The sequence below is a fragment of the Trachurus trachurus genome (assembly GCF_905171665.1).
Source record: "Trachurus trachurus genome assembly, chromosome: 1".
Taxonomy (NCBI): domain Eukaryota; kingdom Metazoa; phylum Chordata; class Actinopteri; order Carangiformes; family Carangidae; genus Trachurus; species Trachurus trachurus.
In genome coordinates this window covers 14,478,474-14,499,752 of record NC_139891.1, presented here as the reverse complement: position 1 = coordinate 14,499,752, position 21,279 = coordinate 14,478,474, and the positions used below count along the sequence as shown (strand labels likewise).

At 40.6% G+C, this 21,279-nt stretch overlaps 1 protein-coding gene and 1 long non-coding RNA gene across 8 annotated transcripts in view; one reads left to right on the top strand and one right to left on the bottom strand.

Moving 5' to 3' along the window:
• Positions 1-9,967, top strand: part of palm3 (paralemmin 3) — a 39,517-nt gene extending 29,550 nt beyond the window's left edge. For 4 of the 7 annotated variants that reach the window (XM_083979255.1, XM_083979258.1, XM_083979256.1 and 1 more), the window contains 7 exons: positions 45-172; positions 881-947; positions 2,276-2,309; positions 2,940-2,993; positions 3,855-4,866; positions 7,440-7,538; positions 9,226-9,967. In XM_083979255.1, coding sequence (XP_083835381.1) covers positions 45-172; positions 881-947; positions 2,276-2,309; positions 2,940-2,993; positions 3,855-4,866; positions 7,440-7,488 — 1,344 coding nt within the window. In that variant the 3' untranslated portion in view covers positions 7,489-7,538; positions 9,226-9,967. Of the gene's footprint in view, positions 1-44; positions 173-880; positions 948-2,275; positions 2,310-2,939; positions 2,994-3,854; positions 4,867-5,942; positions 6,774-7,439; positions 7,539-9,225 lie in introns of those variants that run through there. The other 3 variants (XM_083979259.1, XM_083979261.1, XM_083979260.1) reach the window with 3 other exon arrangements.
• Positions 4,910-9,327, bottom strand: LOC310991579. Its single transcript, XR_014595638.1, has 3 exons — positions 9,204-9,327; positions 7,438-8,448; positions 4,910-5,981 (listed from the first exon to the last, which is right to left on the bottom strand). It is a non-coding gene; the product is annotated as an uncharacterized lncRNA (long non-coding RNA).
• Positions 9,968-21,279: the final 11,312 nt, after the last annotated feature.

The following is a 21,279-nucleotide window of genomic DNA, read 5'->3' as shown; positions in this document are numbered from 1 at the left end:
CACAAATCAAAGTTGAGTCACTCTCTTCTTCTTTCTAATTCCAGAGGAAGTCACTAAGGGACCAGTGGTTGATGGAAGGGCCTCCCTTGTCCCCAGTCTCCCCGGACCCCCACAGCCCTCGCTCCCCTCTGTGGGGCTCACAGGCCCAGGAGATGGAAAAGGACATTGACAAGTACAGCAAGAGTGTGTGAGGTTGTGTGTGCCTGTGTATGCGCATGCGCAATTGTGCATGTGCATGCGTGCGTGTGTGAATACAAATTAGAGTTAAAAGACTGTCTCCTGTCAGACAGTTTGTGACTGTCTGAAACAGTTAGCAAAAGTACAAGAGAACTGTCACATTTTTTGTTACATTTGTTTCGTTGAAGTTTCATGTATAATTGATATCTGTGTCATTCTCCTTTTCTATTTTTGTTATCTTGTCATTTCGTTGTCATCGTTCATTATGTATGCTTTGGCAAAGTTCCGAGTTTTAATTTTGCCACTACTGAATTTGGAAGCAGGGGGTGAGAGGGTGATCTACCCTGCACACTTGCCAGACAGGATTAGATGTTCCTTTATTGCAGCGAACAATGTTGTCAAGTCCCTGTAGGGCACACTTCCAGATCCCAGTCTTATTATTGGTCCACACCACAGTTCCACTGCCTCAGTTTCAAGCCAGACTCCTTATGCTCACTGTACATGGCCTCTGGGGAAACTTCAATGTACTGTTTTAGAAAAATCAATTGCTTAGAGTAGTATCACTGAGATTATTATTGAGATAATGAAATAAGGCTAAAATAATGTTAAGCATCAAATGTGGACAATTTAAAGGAAAAGTGTACTGTATGTTAGTATAGATTCGGTCTGTTTTGATTTGTCTCCATGAATGTGTCCATCTCAGGTTGCAGTCAGAAAGCCAGTGTCTAGCAGAGGAGAAAGAGAAGGAACAGATGGAGGATGGCCAAACGGTAAGGACCTTTTGCACACACACATACACCCACTCTCTCTGTGGACACAAGGAGGGCTAGAATATGTGTTAAACAAGCTTGCTCCATCATCTTCCATTAGCCAGTCAATTTCCCACAACTTCTGTCTGTGGCTTTTTTTCATGAATAATGCATTTCTTCTCTTAATGTACCTTTGATGTAGCACCTCTTGTTCAAACACAGGAACTGCATGAATGTAAGCAGCCCTGTTACATAAACAATTGGGCGCTGATCCTCTCAGGAATTATTGTTTTACCTCAAGTCAAGTATGTTTACCTCATCTCGCTGAAGGCCTTTATAATGAAACAAAAGAATTGTCCCTCCTGTTCTGTGTGTGTGCCCCAGGGTGTTTTAGTACGTTTTTTTATTATTATAAATTATCATGTATTCATCTTTAACCTTAACCTTTAACCTTTTTTTTAAGTATATTTTGGGGCCTTTTGCCTTTACTGTATTTGATAGTGCAGTCGAGAGAGACAGGAAACGGGAAGGCAGAGAGAGTGGGAATGACACGCAGCAAAGGGCTGCCTGAGTTGGGATTCGATACGGGGCTGGCTGCAGCGAGGACTATAGCCTCTGTATACAGTATGGGGCACCTGCTCTACCAACTGAGCTAAACTACGCCCCTACCTTGGCTTTTGAAGTTCCACTGGAGACATAGATTTTAAGATTTTAAGTTTTATGGCTATTGCAGGTGATTAACCATGCTGGCTGTGATGTATGATCTCATCCTGTATATGAAAATACAGCACTGCAAGCAAATCTTTTTAAGTGAGGGGATTGAAAGCGAGTGAGAGCCAAAATCATCCAAATCAAACATGCACATGAAGATTTTTTCAAATGACTTTTTAAGTAATGCTCTCTGATGAAGGAGTGTGATGATACTGTATGTTGGTATTCTGGGAAAGTCAGCATTCAGTTTTAATAACTGCACAAACAGTGCCTACTTGCTGTAGGCTACATCATGTTTATCAGGTCAGCTCTGGTGCAGTTAAGTACATTTAACTGTGTTTGTCCTAAAAGGGGTCAAAATAGGGCTGTCCGGCTCAATAACTCCCCCTTGTGACCAGGCAAAAACCACTGACCCTCTCTCTGCCAAAATCAGCATAATCGTCCTTCAGTGGATACATTAATCTGTGCTTTTCTGAGCTGTTGAGATATTATATTAAAAAAACAAACATATTTTTGGATTGTGTCTGTTCCCTCAAAGTCTTTGTAAAGCCCCAGTGTTTGTACTTTATATGTTGTCCTCTGTATTTACAGTTAGGCAACACAAATGTTAATTTTTCTCTTCTTTTCCTTTTACCCAGCAGGAAGCAGTAAAAGTGGCAGAGGCTGGAGCAGGTAAGTGGAGTCAGATAAATCATTTGGTACAAATATTTGAAAAAAAATAAATAGTTGTGGGCATTTTAGAACACTCTATTTCACACTCGCTTTTTACCAGAGAAAGTGATAAAGGAATGCAAATGTTACACTGTAGACTCAGAGGATTGCTGTGAGTTAACCTGAGTGTTTTCAGGAAATTCAATTAGCTCAATCCATAACTGAGTGCAGAGAAAAGCCTTTCAACCTTTTAACCAGTGTATCATGTTCAAAGTGCACAGTGCAGACACATGTCTTAGATGGTTGCCACTACCTGTTAGTCAACAGCCCTTCTGATACTACTCGTATTTAATTTCAGTACATATTTTTTAGATATCATTTATTTAACACATTGACTCCTTCCCATTTACACTTACCAGTTTCAGTGAAACAAGCTAGTAAATAGTCATAAATGTCCTCAGAAAAATAAAACACCTATTATTTAGCATTTTGTTCAAAAATACCCTCCAAAATTGCACAGGTGTGATGATTAAACTCCAGTGTTTTTTGGTATTGATAACAATTATAACAATGCATGCCTGCTGTTACTGAAAATACAGTATGTGTGTTATCTGCAAATGTTGCTATAAGTGTTAATTGCTTCTTCCTCAGAAATGGGCCAAGATGTTGTTGTGCACAACGGAGAAAATAATACATCAGCATCAGGTGGGTTTGCAGCTCTTAAAACACACTCAGCCCCTATAGGTTTATTTGTCTTTTTTCATCATACATACTGATGTTGTGCAATTTGCATGGTAAAGGAAGGAGTGGCAAGGGCATGCCTATACTTCACAAAAAGTTCATACATGCTGTGATGAATATTTAGGCATGTTGAATAAGGTTTTGCATATATATTTATGCTAATCACCACTGCAAGTGCACAACTTGCATTTTTAGAGGGCAGCAGGTTCATGGGTGTCAGTGAGGATGCTCCTCAGGCTGCTGGAGGAAGTGAAAATGAAGTTGAACCTTTATTTGAGTTTAAATCATTCAGGTTACAGTAGGTGACTTTCTTATCCAGATCACAGAATCTGAATCAATTTAATTATTGTAATAATTGTCTTTTACTGTTTCACCAACTTCCCATTCATGAGACTTAGTTCTAAACTTGTTAGACTGTTTTTACATATCCCTGTCTTACTTTTGTGCTTCACTGCTTGTCTTTCTCATGGGTATTCCTCACAGTGTATGGCCTGTGGATAAAATAGTGTTATACTTTATTATCTTCTGCCTTATATCAGGGCACTGAGATTCATTGATGGCAGAACCTTTTTGTCACAGCATTACAATACATTAATTAGCTGTGTTGAGTTCTGACAAATTGGTGGCAAAGCAACCTCTGATCAAGTAAATGTGAAAGCTGAAATGAAATCTTAGAATCAGGGTTAATGAGAGTGTGGTCCACTGATTGCAAATTTACTTCATGTTTAAATGTATGATTATTTCTATCTATTCTTATTCAGTTGTACAGATATTCCCTCTTGTATCGTACTCAGTAATATTTTTTCTATATACTTTTTTTTTCAGGAATACATGAAGATGAGGTGAAGACAAACAAAAGGCCACAGCAGGAACAAAGTGAGGTTGTCTTAACCAATGGTGGTGGAGCCTTAGAAGCCAATCATGAGGTTTCAGAGCAGGATATTCAGCCCAACACCAACGGGCCCATCTGTGCAACTGAGGGTGTTTTTAGCATGAAGTCAGGACCTGAGTTGAGCTTTGGTGTTCCTGAGGCAGAGCCTGGTCATGTTCCAGATGTCAACACTAATAAGGAGGAGGAGGAGGAGGAGGAGGGGGAGGGAAGTCTGGTGATGAGAGCGGAACGTGTGATCATCACAGATGAAGGCGATGATGCACCTGAGGACCTTACACCCCGGGATGATCAGCCGCAGACCGTGTCAGGGGAAGCCCCTCTGCCAAATCAAGAAGCGGGCAGAGGGGGAGGGGAGGCTGAGAAGGAGGTGATAACAACGGAGGCAGCTTCAGAAACTATCACACAACCAGAGGAGACTGAGGCGACTGCTGAGGCACAAGCAGCAACTGGAGATGGAAACCTGGAGGGTGACATTAAGTCAAACAAAAATGAAGGTGGAGAGACGAAAGCTGAAGGACAGGACATGCAATTGGAAGATCCTGCATCTGCGCTACTGCAGTCCCCGTCCACTGCTCTAGAGGGCACTGCAGTGGCTTCAGTGCCAGTCTACTCTGAGGCACAACCCCCTGCTCTCGTCCCCAAGGCTGAGGGCGAGGCTGCAACGTCACCAGAGGGAGCTGAGGAAGCGTTAAAAACCCAGGATCCTGCCACTGCCCCAGGCCAGTTTCAGGAGGTGCCCCTGGCTGACTCGCAGCAGAACCAGAGGACAGAGGCAGGGCCTGGGGAGCAGGAGCCTCTTCTGTCACAGGCCAAAGCCCCCAACACTGAAGCAGAGCCAGCAGCAGCTAAAAACCCAGCCAACACAGAGACACACAGTCCAACCAGGGATAACGGGGGAGCGAGCCCACCGCCTGACTCAGCCAAGTGCAAGTGCTGCTCTGTCATGTAAATGCCCTCTCTGTACATTCATTCCCTCCCTCCCTCCCTCCTTCCCTCTTCAGTCTGGCTGTATCCCTCAGTCTGTGTCTCTGGTGTTCAATTCATAACACACTCCTTCCCCAGTCTCTTTGTTTTATGCATCCATCCCTGTTTGTATCAACATGTCCAAAACCGGCTTCCCTTCCCTCCACTGTACCACCTCCTACATTCCACACATTTCACTTGAAATGTCCTTATCTCACTCTTGAGCCTTCGGAGGAAGTTCACTCTCTCCAATATGAAGAGTGGGGAGGTATGGTCTGTGCTTGTCTGCGTTTAAGTGCCTTGAGGACCCAGGACTATGCTTTTAAATTCACTTCTTACTGCTTTTGAGTTTTATTTAATCCTTTTGGTTGGGCAGACGAGACAGCCATAGAATGCACAATTTAGATGCAGTTGAGCAAAAAGGAAAAAAAAAACAGACTTAAAGTATATTATTTTGAAATGTTGTATCTTCATGTATAATTCATCTGGTATTACTCATATGGAGGTGTTGAGATAAGATATTGTTCTAATTTAAGGACTTTTAAATCTGAGTTATTTCATTGATTGTGATCTTTTATTAGATATATTTTAATCCAAGTATAGGGCCCGAACATTTTTATTCACTTTGTGATACAAGTTCTGACAATATACAGACTTGATGTTATGAAATGGTCAAATTTATAAGCAACAGCATGTAACACTGAACATTGTGTGAGCCACTGTCGGTTTTAAGAGATATTATCTTAAAAAAAACCCTGAAAGTATGATTTTTTTTTTTACCAGAAGCTTTTGGGTGTCCAGAGCTGCCACAGCTCTGTGCATGGTTGTATATACTGTATACAGAGAGCATGTGGAATTGAGAGTGCCTGAGATGTCAGTTGTGAATTGATTGATGGTTTAATGGTTTAGTTAATGGTTTAATGATTAAACTGATATTTGTCATACAAAGCTTTACTTGATGTTTATCTAGCATTTCTGTTTATCAAACAAGTGTATAGCATAAAAAACACACTGGATAATGTCTAACCATCAGTGTCCTAATGCCGTTTCTTTCTTAGTTCAGGGTGATGATTCACAGAAGATCTATTTCAAGTTTACTTTACAATAGGACTGCCCTCATAAAGGATCTGTAAATTTATTTTATTTATTTATTTTTTATTTAAACCTTTATTTTAACTCGTTGGTCACTGAGGTTTCCCTCATTTACAGGGACAACGAGTTTACAAGCAGCAGCAGAACACAACAATAACAGTTAATAACAACAGTTAATAGTTAATAACAGTTGCAAGATGATTTACAAAGGTCAGACACCATATGTTTAAAATCAGCAAGAGTACGAATAATCTCCAGCCCCAAAGTATGTTGGAGAATATTCCATGAGTTGGGAGCATCAAAGGAAAAGGCAGATTTACCAAACTCTGAGTGTACAAAAGGGACTTTAAGAAATAATAAACCACTAGAGCGAGTAGAATAAGATCCAGAGCGCCATTCTAATAAAGATGAGATGTATGGGGGCTGTTTACCAGTAAGGGCCTTAAAGATAAACATATACCAGTGCTTCATGCGTCTGTCAGAAAGGGAAGACCAACCAACAAATGGTTTATAATTTACTCATTAATGCTGCTGTTAACACTCATAAAATCATAATAATTCATTGACACAACATTGACAAAGACTCCATCTTTGGCAAGATCAAGTTAATGCTTAGTCTGACTTTTAAGCATTTATAACTGGCAAAAGCCTTGAGTAACTAATTCATTTATGATGATGATTATGAGGGTGATGTGCTACTTTACAATAAAGCTCCCACTGACCAGTCAACAGTGGTACATCAGAGGAATAATAAGCATTCTTGATTCTACTTGATCGTAGGTTTCCAGTGAATGAAGCCTTAAAGCAGAAGTAAGTGATATATTTGTGTTAATATAAGTCTTAAATAGTTATATCTTCCGACAGCAATCACTTACATAGAGTGTTTGGACCGAAACACGGGTCTGTCAGTCACTCTGCTCTGCTCTGAGCCGAGGAGAAAACATTTATCGTATCCTACAGTTTTTATCCAATGAGGAGAGAGAACGGCATGAAGGGCTGTGTGTGCAGCCAAGGGACGCCGTGAATGTGGCGACGTAGGGACGAGGACTGTTATGGTGCGTTCAAGGTAGACTCGTGTTTTTCCGTCCTGTGAAGTTGTATCAGTTTGATCTGGTAGGAGTTCACGGGTCGGAAGTTACGAGTGGCCGTTATAGTGACTTTCACAGGTAAAACAGGTCGGAAAAACACGAGTGGGTTGCCTGGAACGCTACAAAGTCGTAAGTTGTGACTTGAAGCTGTAATTTACGATTTCAAAAGCCTGCCTGGAACGCAGCATTAGCGAAAACGACCGGATCACTCACTTCTGCTTTAACTTGATGCTCCAATCAGTCATGACATATTAATTATTGTACAAAAACATAAACACACTTTTTTTTTTAAATCCACAGAAATTCTCTGTATAGTTTACATAAACACTGGCAAATAATCAATTTTCTGGATTTGTTTGCCGTTATTATTCACAGAGGCGGGACAGGTCAAAAAACTATGTGGCTCCACACTGTGCTTGCCTGACTGACCTGATATCCCCCACACCACGCCCTGGCCTTCACAGAAACACCGAGGTAATTCAGGTTCACAATAACAAAAACAAAAATGACTAGAAATTGTTCAGCTGTCAATTAGTGTATAAATTATCCTAAATTATATTTATTTGCTACTGTCTATTACTGTTATTCCACATAATCAAACAAATTTGTTAAATAGCCTATCAATTACACTTCTACAATGATCTTGCCAAATAATGACCCAGCATCAATGTATAAAGAGTTTGCTAAAACTTATTAATAATTGTTGTGTGGTTTACAAGTTGTTAGAAACGGTAGTCATAAACAATTTATGAATCCCTACATAAGAGAAGTCTTAGTCTAAAGTGGTACCAAATTTCAGGTTTATTGAATACAAATTGAAATCCTACTTGTTGCATTTGAAGCACCTTCTCAAACTTTGACTGGTTAAAATGTTCTCAGAGTAGAATCGAGCTGAGGACCAAAGATTGTCACAGGTTATTATCTACACAGAGCATGTGAGACACCACAAGGAGACAGAACAGTACAAGGTAAAGATTCAGTGAATGCAATAATTAGCATGAGTGCACAAAAAACTGCTCAGAAAAAGCTGTAGCAACGTGAAACAAGTGGATGTAGCAACATTTGTGTAGATTTATGGACATCGCTTTTAATAAGGTACATTTTCACCTGGGAGAAAGAGGGGGGGTAATAAGGATAATGAGATTCAGACAGAGCGGCATCCTTCACTCATGCCAGTTATACTGAGCTTGTCAAAGCTGCCTGAGGTCCCAGTGCAGTGCTCTCACCATCCTTGGGGAAAAGGATGCAGCAGTGTGTCCTGTAACTGTGAAAATAAGTCCTTCTGGGCTGAGATTCCCTCAGTGCCATGTCCAGAATCATCATATGCAAAGCCAGCACGTCTCTTAAAAAGTGGGGGTGGACAGTCTCTCACTCACTCACTGCTCTAGAAAAAAAAAGATCTGTGCAATTTATTTTAAATTATCCACTTGATTACTGTAGATATAAGACATATGTGCGGGTATACAGGTAATCTTCATACATGAGAAAACTGTCATGAGCAGGTTTTGAGAAAAACTGATACTTTCCTTGGTGCTGTTTCACCATACATCAATGATCCACTTAAGTATTTAAATTATTCATTATATATTTTCTATCAAACTATATGAAAACGCAAGACCTAGATTTGACAGCTTTTAGATTGCTTTATGTTTCAACTATCAGTAACTGACGCCTTCCCAAAACAGCTGTGTTCATATCAGCTGAATATAATATTTCTGTTTCATGGGGAAGTTGCAAAAAGCTGCAAGTAACAATCACGAAAACCATTCCTATTCCTTTTGTTTTTCTATGATCAGCTAACTTAAAATGCTAATCATATACTGAATGTCAGTTTATCTATTATGTATCTAAAATGTGTCTAATTCCAAGCACAGATCAAAACATTTAAAAGTAGCAGATAGTGTGCACTACTGATGTTTTGCCTGTTGGCCTGTTGGCAAAAGCTGGAGATAAACATTAGTTTAATTCTGAAATCCATCTGTTATTCTGCTTAAACCTACCCATTCCCAGAAATGATCCTCTGCTGTTTCAGTATTGGAGAAAAAAATACACAAAAAACTGTGTGGTGTGTTGCAACACAGTAGAACTTTGCAATCAAAATGACATGTAAAATCAATACAGAGAATTCTGCTGACTCACTGTTGACATGTGGCCTTCTCAGATGAAACTATAAAGCCAGAAGACTCTCCACAGCGGCACCACTTTCAGAATCATATGGTGTCAACATACAGCAAGATGTTTGTCGTGTGTGCCATCACTCTCCTCTGCTTGGTGTCTGTGAGCCAGTCGGGTCCTCTGGCCTGCACGGACGTGGTCAAGCCTTTGGAAACTCTCGATCCTCACCATTTAGAGGGAACATGGTCTTTAGTTGCAGGCAGTTTGAAAGTCATTGAAGCTGCAAACGGTGTTATAATGAGTGACAGCACAACACTTCATTACCACGACTCAACATTTGTCTTAGCAAATGTTTTTAATGGTCGGTGCGAATATGTGTCCTCAACGGTTGTATTTGAGGGCCACAACTATCAAGCTAAGGTTGGACAGCACATTTCCATGAATGGGACCTTCTATGCAACATCCTGTGGAGACTGTATGGTGATGAGCTACAATTTGAACACACCAACTTTCAAGACAACTGATTTTTACCTCTTCAGCAAAAGGAGGCAAGTGGACCAGAAGGAGCTGGCTGAGTTCGCCTCACAGGTGCAGTGTCTGAACATGCCTGAACATAGAGTGGAGGATCCTACCAGGGAGCCTTGTCCAATCCCAGTGTCAGCTGGAGAAGAAAACAATGGATAAGACTGTGGGATATGCGTTGATACAGAAACATGAGATGTTTTGAGTTTTGTCTTTCCTGGTGGTTGCTGGTGTTAAAACAACCTAATAAAATAATGAAACAGAGAGTTATAAGCAGTTTGAAGTTTATTTAAATTCATTTTGATCCTGCTTTTTTCTTTCTTTCTTTTTAAGCATCAACGCACAATGGAAAATATATTTGGCTCCACTGTGTCCCTCAACGCAATTCTTTCTGTGAAGCCAGTGCGCAAAGGGGAAGTGATGGGGTGATCAGATGTCCTCTCAAATATAAGTTTGACTCATTGAAAATGTACATAATGTGACCATCAGTTGCTAGAGGAATGATAGGGATGAAAAGATAAAGTCACCTTACCTTAACAAGAGATTATTATGTGTAAAAAAAAAAAAAAAAAAGGTTTTAACATTCACGTATTACAGACCAGTTACTGACACAATCTGGCCTCGCATCAGAACATCAATCAAAGGTTGTGTGTTTGTTTTGACCGTTGACAACATCTGAGTAACCATCATTATCAAAGGCTAAAGAGCATCAGTGTTAACATGAAGTAACCCGTTCCTACAAATGTTCTTTGGTTACATAATCACAAAATCCACAGTTGATAGGACACAGTCTGCTGTTGTGTTTGCAATATTGCGAAAGTGAAGGTTTCTGAAGCAACTATAAAATCACAAACACTGTCAGAGTGATGCCACCGTGCAACTGAGAGGGTACGCAAATATTGCAACAAAAAGAAAGACATTCAGAGACATGTTTGCTGTATTTGCCACGGTTCTCTGCCTGGTGTCTGTGAGTCAGTCAGCCCCTCTGGTCTGTGAAAACTTGGTCCGGCATTTGGAGCAACTGGATCCTCTTTATTTTGAGGGAAGATGGGTTTTAGTTGCAGGCAGTCTGAATAATTCTGCAGATGCAGAGATCCTAAAAGGAAGAGACAGTATAACAATTGATTACAACAACTCCACATGCACTCAGATCAACAGACTTGGTGACCAATGCGAGTATTATCCGCTCAATGTCACAGTGGAAGGCCACACTTTGAAACTGCACTCGAGGAGCTTTAACTTCACTGTGACCTTCTTTCATACGTCCTGTCCAGACTGTATGGTGATAAGACTGGACCTGGCGTCATCACATAATAAGTCGGTGGACTTCTACTTGTTCAGCAGGAGGAGGGAGGTGGAGCAGAAGGAGATGGAGGAGTTCAGAGCTCAGGTGGAGTGTCTGAACATGCCTGCACCTGTTGTGATGGATCCCACCAAGGAGCTTTGCCCAGGACAGCATGAAACAGGAGAGAGGACGGCTTGAGAGACTTTGGTGCATGACATCTGTTGACATCAAATTGTTTCAATAAATATTGACCCACAACAGTCTGCTATTTTATTTCACCATAAACACATGATAATTTTATATATAACATGGTTTAAGCGTATAATAATAATAATAATAATAATAATAATAATAATAATAATAATAATAATAATAATAATAATAATAATAATAATAATAATACAAATCACATAGTTTGGTAATACCAGGAAGTATTTGCTTTAGAAGTAGTAATTATGAGTATTGTGTTTGCAACTTTGATTTGACATTACTGTTAATAATAACCTCTCTTTATTCAGTTAATGGTTTTCCACCACAGCTATTAACTCGCACCAGATCAAACTGGTACGACTTCACAGGTCGGAAAAACACGAGTTACGGGCTGCCCTGAACGCACCATAACTTCTTGTCAGCCGATGGAGTTAGCAGCCCCCGCCCTCGTCATGGATCTATCGGTCCTCGTCCCTACGTCACCACATTCACGCGCATCCCTTGGCTGTACACACAGCCCTTCATGCCGTTCTCTCTCCTCATTGAATAAAAATTGTTGGGTACGAGAAAAGTTTTCTCCTTGGCTCAGAGCAGAGCAGAGGGACTGACAGACCCGTGTTTCGGTCCAAACACTCTATGTAAGTGATTGCTGTCGGAAGATATAACTATTTAAGACTTATATTAACACAAAAATATCGCTTACTTCTGCTTTAACTTAACTTATTTTTTTCATTTCACAATCATGGAATCCACAGGTGACGAGGGGACCCTGCTCTCTCTGGTATTTTCTGTCTTGTGAAATTAGAGCTGTATGGAACAACTATAAAACCAGCCAGACCTTGTCAATGGTCACATTCTCCCTGACTTCAAAAAATACGAAATGTTCTCTGCTCTAGTCATCGCTCTCCTCTGCCTGGTGTGTACGAGTCACTCAGCTCCTCTTACCTGTGAGGAACTGGTCCGGCCTTTGGAGCAAATGACCTTTTCTCATTTGGAGGGAAGATGGACTTTAATTGCCGGCAGTTTGAAAGATCCTGCAACTGTGGACCTCCTTAAAGGAAGAGACTCTGTAACCATTGACTTGACCAACTCCACATACACCCAGATCAACCGTGTTGGTGACAAATGTGAACATTACTCCCACAACACATCTTTGGAAGGCCACACTCTAACTTTAAAGGTGGCGTCCTTTAACTTTACGGCGACCTTTTTCCACACGTCCTGTCCAGACTGTGTAGTTTTGACCTGGGATGTGGAGTCGCCACATTACAAGTCGGTGGAGTTTTACCTGCTCAGCAGGAGGAGGGAGGTGGAGCAGAAGGAGATGGAGGAGTTCAGAGCTCAGGTGGAGTGTCTGAACATGCCTGCACCTGTTGTGATGGATCCTACCAAGGAGCTTTGTCCAGAACAGCCTGAAACAGGAGAAAAGACGGCTTGAGAGACTTTGGTGCATGACATCTGTTTGTGTGTAAATACAATTTTATTGGGATAGTTTCTTTCTGATTTGATTTCACTAGAAAAAAATATTTATTTTCTAGAACATGAATTGAGTGTTATTTTGTTGAAATTAACATTGAAACAATATAAACATTAACAAACATTTAAAAACGATTAAATAAATATTATTTAATTTATGAGCAGTGAGTAGGTGGGATCGCATGTTAAATTTCAGTTGTCTGAGAGTTATTAGCAACTCCAACAAAGGAGACATTTCCATTCTGGTTTAATGTTCTGTGCACAAAAAGGTCAAATTATCGGATATTAAAGATCAGAGTGAAAATTAATGCAATTTTTTAAAGAACATTGCTTATTTCTTTTCCTCTCTGATTAATGATCTAACAACCCCTCAGTTTTATCATGTAACCTGAAGGGAGCCCACCCCTGATTTAGGTACAACTGGACTGAACTTTGAAAATTAGGTTAAAAAAAAAACAACTGAAGAGGAGTTTGAATGAAAGACATTTTCCTAGAAAAGGATTGTTTTTTAAATTCTCGTTTTCTGCATGATGTGCAGTTTGCTGTTGGCAGACACAACCCTCATATGTCCAAAGGGCATTGGTGACATTCGTGGTTGGATTATGATCAATTCAGAACAAAGGCCAGGAAGAAAACTGATGGTCAATAATTGTTAAAATATTATAAAATATAATAAAGATTTCTGTAACTTTGATTGATTGTTGTTACTATCCGCTGTTTATTCAGTTAATGATTATCACAAATCACAAACATTAACTTTATACCACTTCAGTGTTCAAAATGTTATTTTATTTCACAACCAAACTGTAAACAACTGTTTTCACAGTCTGTACTTGAAACATTATTTCATGGAATCCACAGGAGACAAGGGAACCTGCTGTCTCTGGTATTTTCTGTATTGTGAAACTGGAGGTGTACTGTAGGAACAACTATAAAACCAGCCTCCTCAGCAACTGGCTGGAAACGATACAAAATGTTCCCTGCTGTGTGTGTCATCGCTCTCCTCTGCCTGGTGTCTGAGAGCCAGTCAGCTCCTCTGAGCTGTGACGAACTGGTCCGGCCTTTGGAGCAGCTGGACGTTCATCATTTGGAGGGAAGTTGGGCGTTAGTCGCAGGCAGTCTGAGCTTCCTGCCGAACCTGGACCAGTTCAAACAGAGAGACAGTGCTACTGTCAGCTTCCTCAGCAACACCAATGAAACCACCATATCCTACACTCGCAGTCTCCGGTTAAATAACACATGCATGTATACCACCTACAACATCTCTCTGGAAGGCAGCAGCTTCATATATGAAGGGATGCCTCAAAGCAACTTATCTATGATTCTCGTCCATACGTCTTGTCATGACTGCATGCTGATAAGAATGGACGCGCAGTCGGGGAAGCGGCAGCATTTTTACCTGTTCAGCAGGAGAAGACAGCTGGAGCAGCAGGAGATGGATGAGTTCAGAGCTCAGGTGGAGTGTCTGAACATGCCTCCACCTGTTGTGATGGATCCCACCAAGGAGCTTTGCCCAGAGGAGGCCACCACCAGTGATCCAGCAGCTCAAACTCAGGAGAAAACAGAGGAAAAGAAAGACTAAAATAAAATTATAGCTGCTGCGCAGCGATGGGTCGGGTCCGGGCTACTTTTGGGCAAATTTAGGCAATTCTGAGCAACAAACAGGAGAATAGGAAGACAAGACAGTTGACCTTCTAATGTTCAATTTGCACCAGTTGAGGATTGAACCGACAACCTTGGGAACCAAAGACCAGTGTCTATCGCACTGAGCTAATTGACAAGTGGCAGTTTAACAGTGGCTTCACAAATTGAGTAAGCCATTCACTGTCGTGTAGGCAGATTTGAAACCACAGTAAAAAGAAAAATCAGTTTTTGAGGTAAAATAATGATATGTATTTGTCAAACATCTACTATGAGTCTAAGATGTTAGGAGCCTTCGCGCATGGACCAGTCCCAGCTATTTGTTTTTGTTTTTTTAATTTAGAGGCTTGCTGTGATGCCACCATTAGGACAATTGTATTGTGTTTCATATTGAGGTCAACTGACATTTTGATCTATCATCATCATCATCACCCTTGCTGGGTCTCGAACTCACAACCTCTGACACCAAGAAGCAGCTCCTAACTCGCTGAGCTAATTGGCTGGTAGTGAGACCTGCTGTGTAGCTTCATTTATCCACTCAGGGAGTCAGTGCCCGGGCAGCTGTTATCAAGGCAGATTTCAGAAAGTCAGAAATTCTATTATCTAAACAAAAATCTGTTAATACATAAATTGCATTTAGACAGCAAAACAGCTTAAGGACATGTGACATTTTGATCCGTCACCATCATCATCATCATTACCCTTGCTGGGTCTCGAACTCACAATCTCTGACACCAAGAACCAGCTCCTAACTCGCTGAGCTAATTGGCTGGTAGTGAGACCTGCTGTGTAGCTTCATTTATCCACTCAGGTGAGCCAGTGCCCGGGCAGCTGTTGTGATGAAATGGTCAAAATGTCAATAATTCAGTCATCTAAACAAAAATCTGATAATACATAAATTGCATCTTGACAGCATGGAAATGTTGGTGATTTGTTTTTAATGATAAGTGTTTTGCTTCATAAGAGAAAATCTGATGTTTATAAATTCCACTCTCACATTGACTGCAGTTGTTCCCATGAGAGCAGAATTCAAAATGTTCTCAAAAATTCAGTTTTTGAGTTAAAATTCTGATATTTGCCAAACTTAATCAACCATGACTCCAGAATATTGTCATTTTTTTTCAGGAAGATTGAAAATGTATTTATCAAGAATTTGATGGTATATGTTTACAGTACTGTTTACAGTCAAACGTTTTCATGCACTGTAGGCTCAATTTTTGCTTAATCAAAAATCCGAGAAACAAGTTTTGTGGAGGACAGTCTGGAGATGCTCTGTAGCAAGTTTGGTGTCAATTGAGCAAAAATTGTGGGAGGAGATACATTTTAAAAGTTTTACAGTTATTGAAAAAAACAGAGTGATGGACTTCATAATTTGTAATAAGTTTAAGTGGACAAAAGTTTCAGCAGTATTGAGGCTACATTGTGGTGAAGTTTCAACACTGTAGCATCTACCGTTGGTTTGGTAGGAATTTTTAAAGTTTTTTAATTTAAACGCTTATTGTGCCCCCCCTAGGAGGGGGGGGGCACATGTCCTTGGAGTTGAGTGAATCTGGCATGGGGTTGGATGTTTCTGTGAAGTTTGGTGAGTTTTCACCCATGGGAAGTATGACTTCCTTGGAAGAAGAAAGAAAGAAAGAAGAAGAAGAAGATTATAGCTGCTGCGCAGCAATGGGTCGGGTCCGGGCTACTTTTGGGCAAATTTAGGTAATTCTGAGCAACAAACAGGAGAATAGGAAGACAAGACAGTTGACCTTATAATGTTCAATTTGTTTCAGTTGAGGATTGAACCCACAACCTTGGGAACCAAAGACTGTTGTCTATCGCACTGAGCTAATTGACAAGTGGCTGTTCAACAGTGGCTTCACAAATTGACTAAGCCATTCACTGTCGTGTAGGCAGATTTGAAACCACAGTAAAAAGAAAAATCAGTTTTTGAGGTAAAATAATGATATGTATTAGTCAAACATCAACTATGAGTCTAAGATGTTAGGAGCCTTCACACATGGTCCAGTCCAAGCTATTTGGATTTTTAAATTTAGAGGCTTGCTGTGATGCCACCATTAGGACAATTGTCTTGTGTTTCGTGTTAAGGACAACTGACATTTTGACCTGTCATCATCATCATCATCATCATCATCATCACCCTGGCTGGGTCTCGAACTCACAACCTCTGACACCAAGAACCAGCTCCTAACTCGCTGAGCTAATTGGCTGGTAGTGAGACCTGCTGTGTAGCTTCATTTATCCACTCAGGTGAGTCAGTGCCCGGGCAGCTGTTGTCAAGGCAGATTTCAGAAAGTCAGAAATTCTATTATCTAAATAAAAATCTGTTAATACATAAATTGCATTTAGACAGCAAAATAGCTTGAGAACATCTCACATTTTGATATGTCATCATCATCAAAATCATCATCACCCTTGCTGGGTGTCGAACTCACGATCTCTGACACCAAGAACCAGCTCCTAACTCGCTGAGCTAATTGGCTGGTAGTGAGACCTGCTGTGTAGCTTCATTTATCGACTCAGGTGAGTCAGTGCCCGGGCAGCTGTTGTGATGAAATGGTCAAAATGTCAATAATTCAGTCATCTAAACAAAAATCTGATAATACATAAATTGCATCTTGACAGCATGGAAATGTTGGTGATTTGTTTTTAATGATAAGTGTTTTGCTTCATAAGAGAAAATATGATGTTTATAAATTCCACTCTCACATTGACTGCAGTTGTTCCCATGAGAGCAGAATTCAAAATGTTCTCAAAAATTCAGTTTTTGAGATAAAATTCTGATATTTGCCAAACTTCATCAACCATGACTCCAGAATATTGTCATTTTTTTTCAGGAAGATTGAAAATGTATTTATCAAGAGTTTGATGGTATACATTTACAGTACTGTTTACAGTCAAACGTTTTCATGCACTGCAGGCTCAATTTTTGCTTAATCAAAAATCCAAGAAACAAGTTTTGTGGAGGACGGTCTGGAGATGCTCTGTAGCAAGTCTGGTGTCAATTGAGCAAAAATTGTGGGAGGAGATACATTTTAAAAGTTTTACAGTTATTGAAAAAAACAGAGTGATGGACTTCATAATTTGTAATGAGTTTAAGTGGACAAACGTTTCAGCAGTATTGAGGCTACATTGTGGTGAAGTTTCAACACTGTAGCATCTACCGTTGGTTTGGTAGGAATTTTTAAAGTTTTTAAATTTAAACGCTTATTGTGCCCCCCCTAGGAGGGGGGGGCACATGTCCTTGGAGTTGAGTGAATCTGGCATGGGACTGAACCTTTGTGCAAAGTTTGGTGAGTTTTCGCCCATGGGAAGTATGACTTCCTTGGAAGAAGAAAGAAAGAAAGAAAGAAAGAAAGAAAGAAGAAGAAGAAGAATTCCTAGGAATACAATAGTGTCCTGGCAGCTGCGCTGCCCGGACCCTAAAGAAGAAGAAGAATTCCTAGGAATACAATAGTGTCCTGTCAGCTGCGCTGCCCGGACCCTAATAAATTGATATGATTATGAAATGATTGCACCTGAAGTGAGATCAGATCCCCTTTTATTATGGGTTAAATTCAAACTAAATTGCTTTTTAGGAGGTTAAAATGTGGGGTCAGTTGCAGGGCACACGCCAACTTTTGAAGGCCTGCTGTTCAGGGTAGGTTTAGTGAACCATCTATTGGCTGCTACCAGTGAACAGGCTTCATTTAGCCAATCAGACAAAAGTGTGTGGCAGCCGACCCTGTCCTCGATAAACACACCTTATCTTCTTGACTCTACAAATAACTTCAAAATATAATTTCTCTATGTATTAAATAATTTCACCCTTGCTGTTCAATAATCCATATAGTTTGTGTGAGTATTTTGGTTTTTATTTGTCACTAGACTGAACTAAAATTAATATCAGGACTTCACAGATTGCACTCTTTATTCTTCTTTTCTTTTTCAATATGTTATTCATAAATGACACTTAAATCAAGCGCTGATCTATGAAATCAGCCAAAGTTACAGTTAGTCGGCATCTTAGCAGACTAATTAACTTTAACTACAGCACTGTTGGCTGATTTTTATAGAGCTGCATTTATTCAAAGATGTATTTAAGTACCAGTATTCCAGTCCAAATATTAATATTTTCAGGACTGCAGTCCAACTCAGAGAAGTAAAATCCACAGTAACCTCAGGTATAAGAGCCAACAAGTGAACCTACAGAGTAAATAATGAGAGGTCCCATTACTCAAAACACATTAATTTCGCAATCACAAAAACCACAGGCGGGAAAAACAGGGACTCTGCCCTCTGGTAAATCCAGTATTGTGAAGCCGAAGGATTCTGAAACAACTACTTGTATATAAACCTCCAAAATCAGCCACATAATGCCACTACAAGACAGCAACAGCCAGAAAACAATACAATACACAACTGGTTATGATTTTATCATACAGAGTCATGTTTTCTGTGTGGGTCATCGCTCTCCTCTGCTTGGTGTCGTTGAGCCAATCGGCTCCTCTAGCCTGTGAAGATCTGCTCCGGCCCTTGGATCAACTGGACCTTAATGGTTTGGAGGGTAGACGGGTTTTAATTGGAGGAAGTCTGAGTGACCCAACTCTCATTGATCGTTTTAGACAAAGAGACAGTGCCACCGCTAGTTTCTCCAACACCAATACAACCAACATCTCCTTCAGACGCAGCCTGCATTCAGACAGCAATTGCCACTATACATCTTACAACATCTCCCTGGAAGGCAGCAGCTTCACCTTCGACAACGGCAGAGTCAACACAACCTTCATCCACACGTTCTGCCATGACTGCATACTGTTGAGCTTTGATGTTGAATCAGGGAAGCGGCAGCATTTTTACCTGTTCAGCAGGAGAAGACAGCTGGAGCAGCAGGAGATGGATGAGTTCAGAGCTCAGGTGGAGTGTCTGAACATGCCTGCACCTGTTGTGATGGATCCCACCAAGGAGCTTTGCCCAGAGGAGGCCACCACCAGTGATCCAGCCGCTCTTAAGCGCTGATCTATGAAATCAGCCAAAGTTACAGTTAGTCGGCATCTTAGCAGACTAATTAACTTTGACTACAGCACTGTTGGCTGATTTTTATAGATCAGAGCTGCAGTTATTTAGATGTATTTACGTATCAGTATTCCAGTCCAAATATTAATATTTTCAGGACCGCAGTCCAACTCAGAGAAGTAAAATCCACAGTAACCTCAGGTATAAGAGCCAACAAGTGAACCTACAGAGTAAATAATGAGAGGTCCCATTACTCAGAACACACATTAATTTCGCAATCACAAAAACCACAGGCGGGAAAAACAGGGACTCTGCCCTCTGGTAAATCCAGTATTGTGAAGCCGAAGGATGCTGAAGCATCTATATAAACCTCCAAAATCAGCCACATAATGCCACTACAAGACAGCAACAGCCAGAAAACAATACAATACACAACTGGTTATGAGTCATGTTTTCTGTGTGGGTCATCGCTCTCCTCTGTTTGGTGGCGTTGAGCCAATCAGTTCCTCTGGCCTGTGAAGACCTGCTCCGGCCCTTGGATCAACTGGACCTTAATGGTTTGGAGGGTAGACGAGTTTTAATTGGAAGAAATCACAATGATCGTTTTGGACGAAGCGATGGTGCCACCGCTAGTTTCTCCAGCAGTAACAGTACAACCAACATCTCCTTCAGACTCGGCCTGTATTCAAGGAACGAATGCCACTATTTATCTTACAACATCTCCCTGGAAGGCAGCAGCTTCACCTTCGACAACGGCATAGTCAACGCAACTTTCATCCACACGTCCTGCCATGACTGCATACTGTTGCGCTTTGAACTTGAATCAGGGAAGCGGCAGAATTTTTTCCTGTTCAGCAGGAGAAGACAGCTGGAGCAGCAGGAGATGGATGAGTTCAGAGCTCAGATGGAGTGTCTGAACATGCCTCCACCTGCTGTGTTGGATCCCACCAATGAGCTTTGTCCAGAGGAGGCCACCAGTGATCCAGCAGCTCAAACTCAGGAGGAAACAGAGGAAAAGAAAGACTAAAATAAACAGAGAATCATTTTAATAAATTGTGCTTTATGAAAGCGGTTATGATTTTGAAATTATTACACCTGCAAGGTTTGAATAGAACTGAGTTTATTTTTACAAGACCGCCTTTAAGATGGGGTTCAAATTTCACTGGATACAGCACTGGACCTACAGTATACAGCGAATGCAACGAAATGAATGATGAGACTTTTTTTAACATGTTTGTGTAGACATAACTTCCAAGGCCTTGAAATAAATTTGTCCATGTCAGCTTGTGATGTTGCAATATAAAAGCTTCTACACGGACACAAAATTGCCAAAGTTTAAATAGTTGATAAGTTTCAGGATACATACAGTAGATTCACTCTGAAGCAACTTTATACATTTCTCTTATATATATATGATCTGACACATAATAAATTGCTACTACTACCACATCAGTTTTATATCCATATTGTGTGTTGACACATCACTGTAATGTTACAAGATATGTAAGAGTAACTGATGTCTAAAAATGTGTGGGTCTGACTTTGACTCCATGGCAACTGATTAAAAGTGCTTTGTTTTAGTCTGTCATTCTCAGCCCTGGGTAAATCTGGGTAATGGTTTAGCTAAAGAGAGAGTTAAACAGTGCTAATATTAACCATCCACAGCACTCATTTCACAATCACTAAATCCACATGTGGAAGATGGGACTATGCTCTTTGGCACTGACGGTATTATGAAACTGGAGGGTTCCTAAAACAACTATAAAATCAGACAGGCTTCTTTACGAGTCTAACTTCAGCCAGACACTACCTCATGACTGAGAGTTTATATAAATATTACTTGTAGGCAACCGATAGCATTTTATGAGACATGTTTGCTGCGTGTGCCATCGCTCTCCTCTGTTGGGTGTCTGTGAGCCATTCAGCTCCTCTGGCCTGTGAAGATGTGGCTCGGCCCCTGGATCAACT